The 13,049-nt window shown below is 47.1% G+C and overlaps 1 protein-coding gene across 2 annotated transcripts in view; it reads left to right on the top strand.

The window, feature by feature from the left end:
* Window positions 1–13,049, top strand: part of LOC143215813 (disintegrin and metalloproteinase domain-containing protein 10) — a 361,388-nt gene that overhangs the window by 331,243 nt on the left and 17,096 nt on the right. For both annotated transcript variants that reach the window (XM_076438313.1, XM_076438312.1), the window contains exon 12: window positions 3,303–3,472. In XM_076438313.1, the coding sequence (XP_076294428.1) occupies window positions 3,303–3,472 (170 nt within the window). The remainder of the gene's footprint in view (window positions 1–3,302; window positions 3,473–13,049) is intronic.

Genomic DNA, 13,049 nt, shown 5'->3' with positions numbered 1-13,049 from the left:
GCTATTAGGAATTTGAAGAAGAACTTCCTGCACGATTTCCGACGCGTGCTTTTAACTTTTCCATCCATCAATACCCGTTCGTGTTAGTTACGTTTCTCGCTGCTTAAATAATGTCTTTCGTAAAAATCATTCGAAGAGGTCCTCAACACAGCACGTAAATGTTCCCCTTTGCCTTTGACAAACGTTGTTCGGGATATTTTTTAATTAAGAAGAGAATAAAGAAACCGGGAGTCAAAGGAAGTGGCGTGACAAATAAATTCACCAATGCTTTATAAAAATTCTTCTAGAAACAACAAGTCCATGGAAAAACATCTCTGGAGTCTGTACTCCATAAAAACAATCTTGAATTTTCATTACCGCAACATTTTACTTCGATTACATTTTTGAGTGCTTTCCTTTCATTTCGCAACTTCAACTTTCGTAACTTCAAGAAGTTATATTCTCCGATAAAGGTAGCTTTGTCTTGCGCAAACGATGTTTAAAAAATTGTTAATTATTCTCCGGAGAGAACCGGAAGTCAAAGAAGGGGGACGAAAAAATTGATCAAGGGGTTCGATAAAAATCCGATGAAGGGGAAACAGCACAGTACCCAGTGGCCAGCAGCGTTCTCATTAAGAGTGAAAGAGGCTCGCGCGACTGCATGCAGTTGCAGTTGCATCGCGCTTTACATTTCCTTCGGAAAGAGCGTTGAGAGACTGGCGAGCGTCGGAGTGGGTGTCTCGGTAACGAGCGGAGGCGGAAATTAAAATTCCGAGCGTGGCACGAGGCGTCTCTGTCACTCTTTAAACCGCTTACCGAGCGATTATAACCCGGCGAACGTTGTGCAGCGTAAAGCGCGGTGCGGCGCGGCCGTTCGCAGCTGATTTTTAATCTGAATATCGGCTTGTTGATCGAAGCACGAGCAACTCGAGCCGAGAAAACGGATCCGGATAGAGATCGCCGGTTGCACAAAGGCGAGCCGGGGTGAAGGCCCGCCGAGGAACCGGAAGTTCCGGAAGAGGCGTAGAAACCCGTGTAAAAACAGAACCGAAGCGGAATCGAGCGGAATTGGAGCGAGCAGAGCGAACGGAGGCCGCTCCCGCAATTGATTCCATTACGCAGCCGCGGCCGACTTGTTGAGCTTCATTAAATCCAGGATTTCATTAAGCTCGCGGCGAATCAGGTTAACATTTATTCCGTCTAGTTTGCCTCTGTTACACGGCGAGCTCCTCCTTTCGGAATCTCTGCTATCGCGCGACCAGTCACTCTCTCCAGAAAAACCGATCGATCCTCTCTCTCTCTCTCTCTCCCTCTCTTTCTGTGTGCTGGTCGGCTCTGTTTCAAATTTTACCCGAAATACTCTATCATGCTGTCCAACTTGCTACTCACACGTCGTTCTCCGCATTTTTCAAATCTTTTTTTGATGGAACTCCGTAAAAATATTGCGGCCCCACATCGATCCTTTTATGAAATTTTACCCTCTGTCCACTGTAATACTGTTACACTTGAAAGCTAACGAACTTGGCCGTATTTTGTATGATCTCACAACTTTTTACGGCCATAGGAACTTGGCTCCTGTTTACAGGATGTTTTTGTTGGGATTTATTTGACATGAGCATTTCATTTGGATCCTCTTCTCGAATTTTACATTGTATTCTAATGCCGTGTACACTCGAACTCGCACATTGTTTCCTGAATTTTGCAACTTTGACTTTGCTGTTCGTTCGTGTTGAAATTCGTTCGAAATATTGGGTTTCGCATAATTTAAAACTCACGGATTTATTATATGCATTTTTCCGTTCCGATTCAATTTTTCTGCTGGAATTTGACCGAATATGGGTCGCCATTGATCCTCTTCTGAAATTTTATACAGTGTACTCCGTAATCCTGTGTAAATTTAAACTCGTACACTGATTTTTGCGTTTTGGTAGTCTAATTTCGTTTTCACTGATTTGCGTTTTTCAACTGGAATCTCGGTTTTTTTTCGTAGAATTTTATTTCGTGGACAATTTTAACTCTTTGATCTTTATAATACTGTGATGTTATTTACATTTTTCAAGCGTTCGAATTTGTCGATGTTGTTTTTTGTAAGGATATTAATATTTTGGTTCGTTCAGTTCACTCCTCTAGAAACATGATTTTACCCATGCATAATACACACGGTCTTTTTAATCCGGAACACAGTTTAGTCGGACTGGTTAATATTGTACTGACAATGAGAGAAGATTTCATTGATATTGAACAAGGGTTGTAATTTAATCATGAAATCTATTGAATTCAGTTAAATAAATGAAGCAAATTACAGTTGGAACCAATTTCAATGAGTTTTCGCTTCCATTGAAGTGCACCAGGATTCTTGATGGAGCATATATAATTCATTCCACTTTGTCGAAATTGGAGATGAAGATCTATATTTACGCCATAATCTGATTCGACACGTCGGGTGCAATTACAGAGTATTTTGATCTCTTTGTGAACAGATGGCTCGTTATAAATTAATCTATTTTTCGACCTCCGCGAGATTATATTTATATAATCATTATATAATTATATTTGAAAAAAGTCAAAAACGAAATACTTTATTCTAGTAAAAACATTGGGCTAGTGAATAGAGAGCTTGACTGCCATCCCAGGCGGCTTGGGTTCGAATCCACCCAAGTTTTTCTTCAGAATTTTCACCGGCGGTTAATGGCGGGGAAATCGAGGAAAAATAAATCGCGTAATGAAAAAAAAATAATTTAGAAAGTATTAAATGAAATTCGTATAAAAAGGCAAAGGGGATTATTACATGATAGAAGAAAAATCGAGCACAGATAATTCTCTTGAGCAGTTAAAAAGTAGATTTCGAAGATTAGAGGAAAATTCAAAAGTGATGAAAATTCAAGAAAGTGATAGAGGAAAACCACACTGTGGAAATTCAAGAGAATAGGAAAAACCGCTGGGAAATTGGAGATGTGGGATAAAGAGGAGGAGGAGAAGCCTGGGAAATTGGGGAAAATTTGAGGAGGATATTTGAAGAAGAAAATAGAGTGTAAAAACGGAAAAACATTTTAAAGATTGTCACCTAGAAATGAAGTGTCGTATATGTGCTTTCACGATTAGGATTGTAGTTGCTGGTGACAAATGGAATCTGACAAAACGCGTGGAATAATGGTGTTGATAAAAACTGGTGACGAGGGGGTTGAGCAGGAAGGGTTGAATGGTGTTAGAGCGTGAGAGCGAGATTTAATAGCGATCGCTGATAGGTCGCGGCGGAAGCATCGCTGCGGCAAAAAGAATAAGTAGATCGGGGGTAGTGAAATGGAGAATCGATGTGTCCTCAGAGCCCCAAACTGCCATCTGTGGGAACGGAGTGGTGGAAGACGGCGAAGAGTGTGATTGCGGCTGGGAGGAGGACTGCAACGACCCTTGTTGCCACCCTCAACGACTCCATCATGCCCCTTACGAGATACCTTGTCGCCTTGCCGATGGCGCGCTGTGCAGTCCCAGCCAGGTAAGTGGCCCTTTTCGTTCATTTGCTGACTGTCCGGAAATGCTCTCCTAGCTCTCTCACCCCCTAGTGGATCGCGATTAACCGTGCGATTACTCGAACGACGGCGATTTCGCGTTCAGCCCCCTAGGCGATTCCGTGGCCAGGGAAAATACAGAGAAATTAATCGATTCCGATCGTCGACTCGAATCCGAGCAGACCGTCCTCGGAAACATTCATATTTTCCTAGCGAAGGAGAGGAGCAGCCTTGAATGCGTTAGCCGGCTCGTTTCGAATATCTCGGAAGGTTAATGTTCCGCGTAGCGGAACGCGGATGTGGAATATCGATTCCCCGAGACAACGGGATCGTTATTGCCTTCTTCTCTCGCTTCTTTCGCACGTTATTGCTCCCGCCTTAATACGCGGATCGTTCCGATATTTCCACGAAGTGTCAACTACGAAATTACCCGAAGCCAGACGCGACGCGGGTAATCTAACGATAAAAGGGAGACTTGCCGACACGCAATATAATCGGGAGAACCTGTAAATCGAATTACCGGGAAACGCGATCCGAAATGGCTGATAAACTTCTCGGATAAATCATGCGTTAATCCTTTCAACGCTTTCCTCCCGGCCGAGTGTTCGAGAGTCAATTTAGAGCGGGCACAGCTGCTGAAAAATTTCGAGCGCCCTTCGTTACTACCCGCCACCTTAATTGCAATCTGAAAGTTTACTTTTAGCTGCGATTAAGTGCAGTCTCGTTCTGCTGCGACGGGATAATGCTCGCGACGAGACACTCGTTTGCTCGGGCAACAAGTCCATTCGGTCTTCGTGACGTTCTCGGTCAGAAAGGAAAGTAATCCGGTGAAATGAATATTCTTCGGTATTTGGCAGACGGACGAGACAGAAATGTTAACAAATTTCCGCGGCAGCAGTCTCGAATGAAATCGGGATAAACAGAAATCCGATATTAAAACGCGAGCCGAGGCGATAAAGGATAATAGGAGCAATCGGGAGCGTTAATGGATCAATTATCGCCGAAGGCATCGTTTCAAGCGTTCGTGAGAAGAGAAACCCTTGGCGCTCGCGTAGCTGGGGCCGGAATGAAATCCAGAGAGCGCGGTCCGCGACTGCGTCCGTTTGCGAACCCCTTACCTGTAACGTCGCTAATTAATAACGCAACTGCGCGCGGGGACGGCCGGGTATTGGTGTTTATTAATGACTCACTAAAGCCGTAATTAAACGCGGAACGTGCAGTTACACGCGTCCCGTTTCCCGCGTCGCGTCGGCGCGCGTCAGCTCACGTTAATCCAACCGATGCCGCTCGTTTGTTCGACGGACGAGGGAACTTCGATACTCGACGGCGTGCGTTGGATAATTAAACGGGGCCCGCCGATAATGAGTAGACGAACTCCTACGCCGCGGTCGAAATCGAGACGCCCCTCACGCTCATGCTACCCGCACCGTCACGCTGTGCAACGGTAATTTATGCGGCAGCGAACTTCGCCGTTTCTCCGGCTGGTTGAACCAACGTGAACTTGGAATCGAACCCTCTTTCCCCCCCCCCCACCGCTCTCCTCAAAGCAGGCCACAGTACACGGATAGATTTACCATCGAAAGGGACGCCGCGTCACGTTTCCGTGGGCCATCGATCCACTCGAGAAGCCCATTGATCCCCGTAGTACAGCCTGCGGTCGGAAACAGTCGCGCTCGAAACTGTAATTTAGCTGATGCCGTTGATGAGAGCGAAGCTAATGACGATTACGCCACGTAAATGTTCGTAAAAGCTGCCCGGAAATGCTTAGGGAGACTTTATCTAGGATTAGTTACCGAAGGACTGTCAGCTGGGTTTAGAGAAAAGTCGAGAACGAAGTACTGTTGTTGGGAAGAATCTTTGGGGCAGCGAGTAGATCCTTCAAATGACATCAGGACGGCTTGCGTTTCGATTACCGAAGGACGTGTACGGTTTTTTCTTCGGAATATTCGCCTGTTCTTAATGGTACGGGTCGAGGAAGAATAATTGCATAATGGAAAACATGATATGAAAAATATTTGATCAAGGAAATTAAATGGAATTCGCGAAAAGATAAAGATTTGTTATTGTTTAAATCGATTAAAGTTGGGGGAAACCCAAGGAAATGTAGGAAAAGTGAAGGAAATCCCAACATGAAAGAGAAAACCCGGGGAAAATGTGTGACGGGAAAAACTCGAAGAAAGAAAAGATCCAGAGGACGACCACCCAGAAAAGGCTGAGAAAATTTCTCAAAGAAGAGTACTGTTGTTGGGAAAAATTTTTGAGGGAGCGAGTAGATCGTTTAACTGACATCAGGACCAGCTAGCGTTCGATTCCCGAGGGACGTGTACGGTTTTTTCTTCGGAATATTCACCTGTTGTTAATGGTACCGGTCGAGGAAGAATAATTGCATAATGGAAAACATGATATGAAAAATATTTGATCAAGGAAATTAAATGGAATTCGCGAAAAGATAAAGATCATTTCGCGAGATTAAAGGAAGATTCAAGAAAGTTGGGGGAAACACAAGGAAATGCAGGAAAAGCGAGGGAAATCCCAACATGAAAGAGAAAAAAACCCGGGGAAAATGGCGTGAGGGGAAAAACTCGGGGAAAGAAAAAGATCCAGAGGACGACGACCACCCAGAAAAGACTGGGAAAATCTTCTCAAAGAAGAGGAATAACGTGATAAGTTTTTCGGGGTTGAAAGGAGATTTCTAGGGAGAAGTCCCGTAAGGAGACTGGGAAAAGAGGTATCCTTCCAATGATCGAGGAATAAAAAATAGATGAAACCGTCGGGATTGTTCCACATTAAAGAGCACTAAGTACCGTTGAAGGGGAGGTGGGGAGCACAGTGGGGAAAAATCCGAGCTCGCGAGAGAGAAAAATGGTACAGGGTAACGACCTGGAAAACAGTTGGAGAGGGAAAACGGGGGGAAAGCCGGGCAGGAGAAGAAAACGGTCAAGATTATGTGAAACAACTGGAATGGGTTCAATTTCTGGGCATGAATGACGCTGGGTTTCGCCGCGAGCACCAACGTAAACGAGCACTTTCGCCGGCGCGCGAGTGTTGCTTTCCTAGCAGAGATAGCATTATGGACTGTAAGCAATCTCGTACACGTACGATTCTTGTCGGTCGAAGGAAACTTCTTGGTCACGGACGACCACGGAGATGGCTGGAAGTCTCGAATTAGTTTCCAGGTGTGTTCGTGGAGACCCGAGGAGAGAGAGGAGCAGGAGCAGCTAGTTTCCAGATACGCGCGCGGTGTTATCGTCGACGACGTGGCAAACAAACCGGTGGAGAGAATAGGCAGGCGGCAGGCGGCAGGTTTCCAGGGTGTAGGGACGAGTTTAATTTCCAATGTTAGTCTCCGCCGCGTGTTCTCCAGCCTCTCGCAGCCGTTTTCCCCGTAAAATGGGAACTAATTAATCAAATCGGAATCGAGGCGAAGCAACCAGACAGAGGCGCGAATGGGAAACTCCCGGCCAGCTAAAAACAATTAATCTCGTTAAATCGTAGCCGTAACAGCGCGAGGCGAAACCGTTCGATCGTTCCTTCGAATTCAGCCTGGTGGCCGGGGTCCACTGACCTTTTCTCTCTTTTTTGCTCGCTTCATCCGCAGTCAGCGGTTCGCGCCGCTTCGACGACGGCGATGTCTTTTTCCGCGGACCGGTACGTGTGCGAGACCGAACACGCGAAATTGGCGAGCTCCGGGGCCGGGGAACGACTGTTAAACGAGTTTTTCCATCACGGCGAAGAATTACAGCGGTATTGTTCCGGCGCGGTTACAATCGCCGCGATTCCGGCCGTCCTTCCGCGTCGCGCTCCCTAATTATGCCGCCGCGGACACTGAATGGAGTGCAATTATGAAACCATTTTCATTTCGACGGGTTCAATCGTCCGCGTCGCGCTCGATCTCCCCGCAATATTCGTCGATCCGCGTCCAATTACCAAAAATCCGGTGAAAAAGCGAGCCCGGTCGAACCCGTCCGTCGCTGTCGGGAGCACAGTCGCTTTCTTTCGCGTTATCGCGGCTGATAAAAGAAAGCCGAGAGGAAGAAACGTTGAAAGGCGAGGCGGGTACGATCGCGACCAAGACCGATAGAGGCGGGGCGTTAACGGGGGGAAAAAAGAAAGGAGAGAAAGAGGGATGGGGAAAACGGCGGTAGAGCAGCGAAGGCTCGCGGAAGTCGATGCATTAGGTGCATCGCGGAAGAAAAGTGCCGGATGCAAAACACGTAGAACCCGGCAGCAACGAACGCCGCGACGTAGACGAATGAGCGACCTCTTTTGGGACCCGTGTTTGCTTGCCGGTTGAAAGAAACGCGGAGAGCAATAAACAAGGGGGGGCTCGCAGCGCGGACTAGGGACGAGAATCGAGAGGAAGCTGTGGACATTTAGCGAAAGCGAGCGAAACGAGGATCCTCGACGGGGAAAAAATTCGGGGAGAGAGAGAAAGGGATGGCAGTGAGTTGTGCTGCTCCGTGTCTGATGAGCGAAAGAGTGGGGAGGAGAAAAAGGACGCGCGAAAGCGAGCAGCTTGCGAGGAACGAAAGAAAACACAGGGGACGGGACAAGAAGAAAGACAAATAGTCGCCGCGAAAGGAAGAGACGGGTTCGTGGGACGCGCGAGAGAGAGAGAGAGAGAGAGAGTGGGTGTTTGCGGGAACGCAGGCGTGAAACTTGCCGGCGGGATAGGTGTGTATTATTTCGAGAAACGGGCGAGGACGGTGAACTCGAACTTTTCCGGGTATTAACGTCGTTATAACGATTCAGCCGGCCGATAACTTGCACGCCAGACTTCCAGCTCCCGACGAATTTCTTACGGAGCTTTCGCACAATTACAGACGATCTTCGCAGCCTGTTACTGGACTCGCGGGCTTATTAAGGGAACAGTATATTACCCGCTGAAGAATGTACGGCCGACATCAATCCGATATGATTCTGCCCGGGACAAATTCCTGCTCGCCGCGTTCCCGCTTTCTCGCAAGACCGTTCCGAGATTTCAATTAGCCATCCATCTACCGCGGATAAAAGCTTCCTTCCCCGCGTTAACTTTCGATAATTTCCCCCGCCGCCTGACAGATTCCTGATGAAACTTCCGCGCAAATTAGACGTGCACCGAACTCGCGCGCCGACCAAGAATATTTCTCCGCAGCTATTAACAAATTACCGTTTCGCCGCTGCGCCGCGCCGTGTTTCCCCTCTCTCTTTCGAAACTCTGGGGGGACGGGGAGTGAGAATGAAAATCGCGTCCGAGAGACTTTCCCGCCGTAAGGCAAAGAGAACATCCTCCCGGTTCGCCGTGAAGTATGTTTATTATGCAAGAACCACGGTGTTGCAGCCCGCTCGGCTCGCCCGTCCGTCGGATACTAATTTGATCTCGCGGGAAGATTCGGAAAAGGCTATTTGGCCGCTCGCAGAAATTCGAGTGCATAAACTTCAACCGCGGGATTTTCACGGAACGGAAAAATTCGAGAGTCGGCGTATTTTACTTTAATTTTCGGAGAGATCGGTACGAATTTTAATCTCCGACACATCACGCTTTAGCTTCTGTACACATTAAAAAAGAAAAACACGTATTTCATAGGCGATTCGCGATGAGAGAGAATACCTTCTCCGGGAGATATTCTCGATGTAAATTTACAACGGATATTGGATCTCCCGGGGGCAGTGGATGGTCCGGGCTTTTAAAAAAGTTGAAATTTATTCCACGGCGTTGCCGGGGCAGAAGTCGCGCGGCTCGAAGCCTAATTAATTAATCGACGGGCTGGAAGGGTTCGACGCTCCCAGAGCTGCCGTTTCGTCCGGCGAACATCGTGTCCCCGTCGGTTTCTCGGGATAGCACAAAGGTGTGTCGAGCAGTAGACACACGAAATAGGTGTGGGCGGTGAAACGGGTAGGCGGCAGCTCCGCCGATATCCCCCAGGGTGTCGCATTCTTCCTGTGACAGCATTAAGGATAAGGGATTGCCAGGCCAGAGGAGGAGAGACGGGGAGGGGCAGGCTGTTCTGGAGGGAAATGAAGCACGTATAGGTGTCACGATTGAAACGCAGATATAATATAAGGCGGTGCGCGGTGTACGTGTTTGCGCGGGACCGTGCTTTGAAAATAGAACGCGGGGGATTCGTTTTATCGGTGGAAGTCGCATTACCGTTCCTGCCGAAGGATCGAATCTCCGAAGATGGCCTGATCGCTTTGCCGCTCGCTCGCGCGCGCTCCTCGTCCCCGTCGCCGTTAACATGATCGAGACGGTATCGTTCGGCGTGGCTGCGACCCGATCACGCCCTGATTGGACTCCTCCGATCACTCCTCGCCGTTCCTTTCTCTTCCGGACTCGCGATTAACAGGTACCTGCGATTTTCAACCCCATTTTCAGAATCGTTTGAGCAAAGGGAAAAAAGTTAATCAAAAACTCCGTTTACAGGTCTTCGTTACGCATACAGAAATATTTTTTTTTGTCATTTGAATTAAGAATGGCGGCGGTAGATGCTCCCGAACCGCGCGATCGATTCCTCAGGAATTATTGAGGGTGCTTTTCAGGGGTGTCGAGGTTACAATACAGGAATTTTGTTCGACCGGAAAGAATATTTATTGCCGAAGTAAAAATAATATTTGCACAGCGTCGAAGCTGTCTCCCGGCGCGCCACGTAGGGCCATTTATATTCATCCGAAATTGAAAATTTAAAGCGGCGTTGTTTTTTCATGAGTTTGCGTACTACTTGATCCTGTTCGCAGCGGCGCGGCGCGACGCGACGGTCGCGCGGAATTGCGGGAGCTGCTTTGAAGAACGGGCACCGATTTTCGCACGGAATGTTTGCATTCATTGCACAACTAGAGTGATTTAATTAAAAAATGTGCTTAAAGATTTGATATAACATTAATCGTTCCCGCGTGTACACAATTTCTAGCATAACATTGATAACTTTGTGAATTCTCTAATGAAACTTTTGCAGAAGATAACCGAATAATTTTTGGGGAATACACTTTTTTTGGCCGGTGGCTTTCCCTCAAAGATTGGTCTGATAAGGGTCGGTCGATGGAAATGATTCGAGCAAGAGGTTCGAAAGGGAAAGAGGATAGGGTGGTTCGGTCCTGGAATATCAAAGGGCCTGGAGAAGCAGTCGAGGGCCGAAATATTCTCGTTCGGCTCCCGGTCTCTGGTCTAATTCCATCCGGAGCGATTCGAATAATTCCTCGGTTCGTTAGCCGCGGCGGCGTTTCGCTACATCCAAGCAGGCAATTACTCGACAGAGGAGGACGGACTTCCGTGATTCCATGCCATTGTCGCTTGCCGTCCACCGCCTAAAGTAATTTCTTCCCTCCTCTACCACCCCTTGCTCGGCTATTGAAATTCGATAAATTGATTCGTTTCAAGCCGTGTTATTACGTCTGGAAGACGCGAGCGTTGGATTTACCGTAAGGCTTTGCCATAAGGCTCGGCTGCACTTTCTTCTGCTCGCGACGAGCGGAGCGTGCCTGTCAATTCGCATTCACCGACAACAACGCAGTTCATGATTTCTCCCCTCTGGACTGGCACGTTCTTCCCGCGGATGCTATTACCATTCACGAAGCTAAATAGTCGCTCCGAATAAAGTATTGGAGCTTGTCGGTGATCATTGTTCGGGAAGATTCTTTCAGTGCTCAATATGATGAGAGCGGAGTTGATGCATTTGTGACGACAATGAACAGATCAAATGTCAAACGGTAAAATCATTTGAAGAACTTACGAATACCATTGTATTATTTCTAGCTGATCAAAATTCTTATTATTAGACTGCGGATTTTATGCATTTACGACGAAAATGGACGCGTACAATTTAAAGCGGTGGACGAACTAAAAAGATTTGAGGACATCAGTGTATTAATTTCAGCTTGACAGGATAATTAAAAGAAGAATACAATTTTTATTTGGCTCCTGTGTCCTGCAGTCAATGCAAACATTTTTTATTCTGCATAAAGATCCGCAGTCTACTTATTATTATCGAAATTAACCCTGATCCGTTCCCCACTTCACGAACCGAATCTGTCCCTGGTGTCAAATCGACACAGCGATAAAAACTCGACAAAATAAAAAGGCAGTGCAGTTATTTTTCGATGTTTTTTTAGTCAAATTGATGATGAGCTAACATTTACTTAGGTTTTAAATTTTTTAAGAGAAATTTTCGCTGTTCCCAACGGCGGACAAATAATCTGCCTGTTGTGCAGATTGAAGTCTCGGGGGGAGAATAAATAGTGATCGATAGTGAACCCGGGGAAATTCATTTTTGCAAGGAAATTGCGCAGACATCGGCAGCCTGGTAATTTGCCAGGGATACAGGGGAGCGAGGGTCGATCTAGCACGTTGGCAGCGGGTTTAATCAGTCGCCGTGATTTGCCGGGCGACGTTCGTTTTTCGGTGCAGGGTGGTTGGAGCCGGCGAGAGGCGTCGACGACGCGCGACGTTTCAATTTTCGGATTCTCGATTCGTCGCGTCGGATCGGGCGCGGAAGTTTCGCGGCGCGGCGATCGTTAAGCGAGAGGCACACGGTACGGAGGAATTTCCCGTGAGTTATGGGGGCCCCTTGATAAGCTTTATCGCCGCAAATTAACAGACTGGACGATTAGGTAGACACCCCGAGAGCCGGGTTAAACGAACGGGTCGATGAAGCGATCCTCGAAGTAGATTTCTGAAGCGGTACGGATTGCGACCGCACCGGAGCGGCGCCCGCGCACGCTTCAATCTTCACAAAATTGCAAGCTAGTAGCCGGCCCGAGCGATACGTCTTATCGTTTCCAATTAAGAATAACGCGAGCCTGACACGAGCTAAATAAACGTCCGGGGGCTGGAGGGTGGTGTTGTCCCGACGGTCGAGCATTAAAGCGGCCGTTAAATCTTCTTGGAATTGCAGGCTTGGACCTCTACGCTGAGAGAGATAAGCCTTATCGTCCATTGATTGAAAAGCGTTAAGCGCCATCCTGTTATGAAGAATGCGCCCGCTCATCTCGCACACTGATAATGAGCAAAGCATTAAGTCCCAGGATGCCTGAGACCTCGCCGGAAATCCCCTGAGAAAACCCTCTTTCTCATATTATGCAAAATCACTGCAGTGTGCGACCTTTCATCGATCGATCGCGAAACGGGTTTACCCATAGACGTGACCCTAACATCAATTTTTAGTCTCGAACTACATACTTCGGAATTTACATTCAATTTCGTCCCATACGCTTGTGATTAGCTCTCGCAGGGTTTAAGTATTTTTCAATAATTTTGATAAAATAAAAACAGTGTATTAATATGTTTCGTTACTCACAATGTTCAATTTTGAAAAGATGAAGTGAGAAAATTGGATGGATTAAAACACGTCGATACACTGTTTCCAGGTAATCAAAATGATTGAAGAAAGACAGTTTGGTTTTCATTAGTCACGAATGACAGTACATATAGTAGTGATTCTGATTATTCTTTTTAACCGACTTCGAAGAAGGAGGAGGTTACTCTATTCGGTCTGTACGTTTTTTTCACTTCTTTTCTATGTATGTTCACCGATTACGACACCGAGATGGATGGACCAATCGGAGCGAAACCTTTCGCATCATGTAGAGTAT

Source organism: Lasioglossum baleicum, chromosome 14 (genome assembly GCF_051020765.1).
Source record: "Lasioglossum baleicum chromosome 14, iyLasBale1, whole genome shotgun sequence".
Taxonomy (NCBI): Eukaryota; Metazoa; Arthropoda; class Insecta; order Hymenoptera; family Halictidae; genus Lasioglossum; species Lasioglossum baleicum.
The sequence above is the reverse complement of the archived record's forward strand: the minus strand, read 5'-3'. Positions and strand labels throughout refer to the sequence as shown.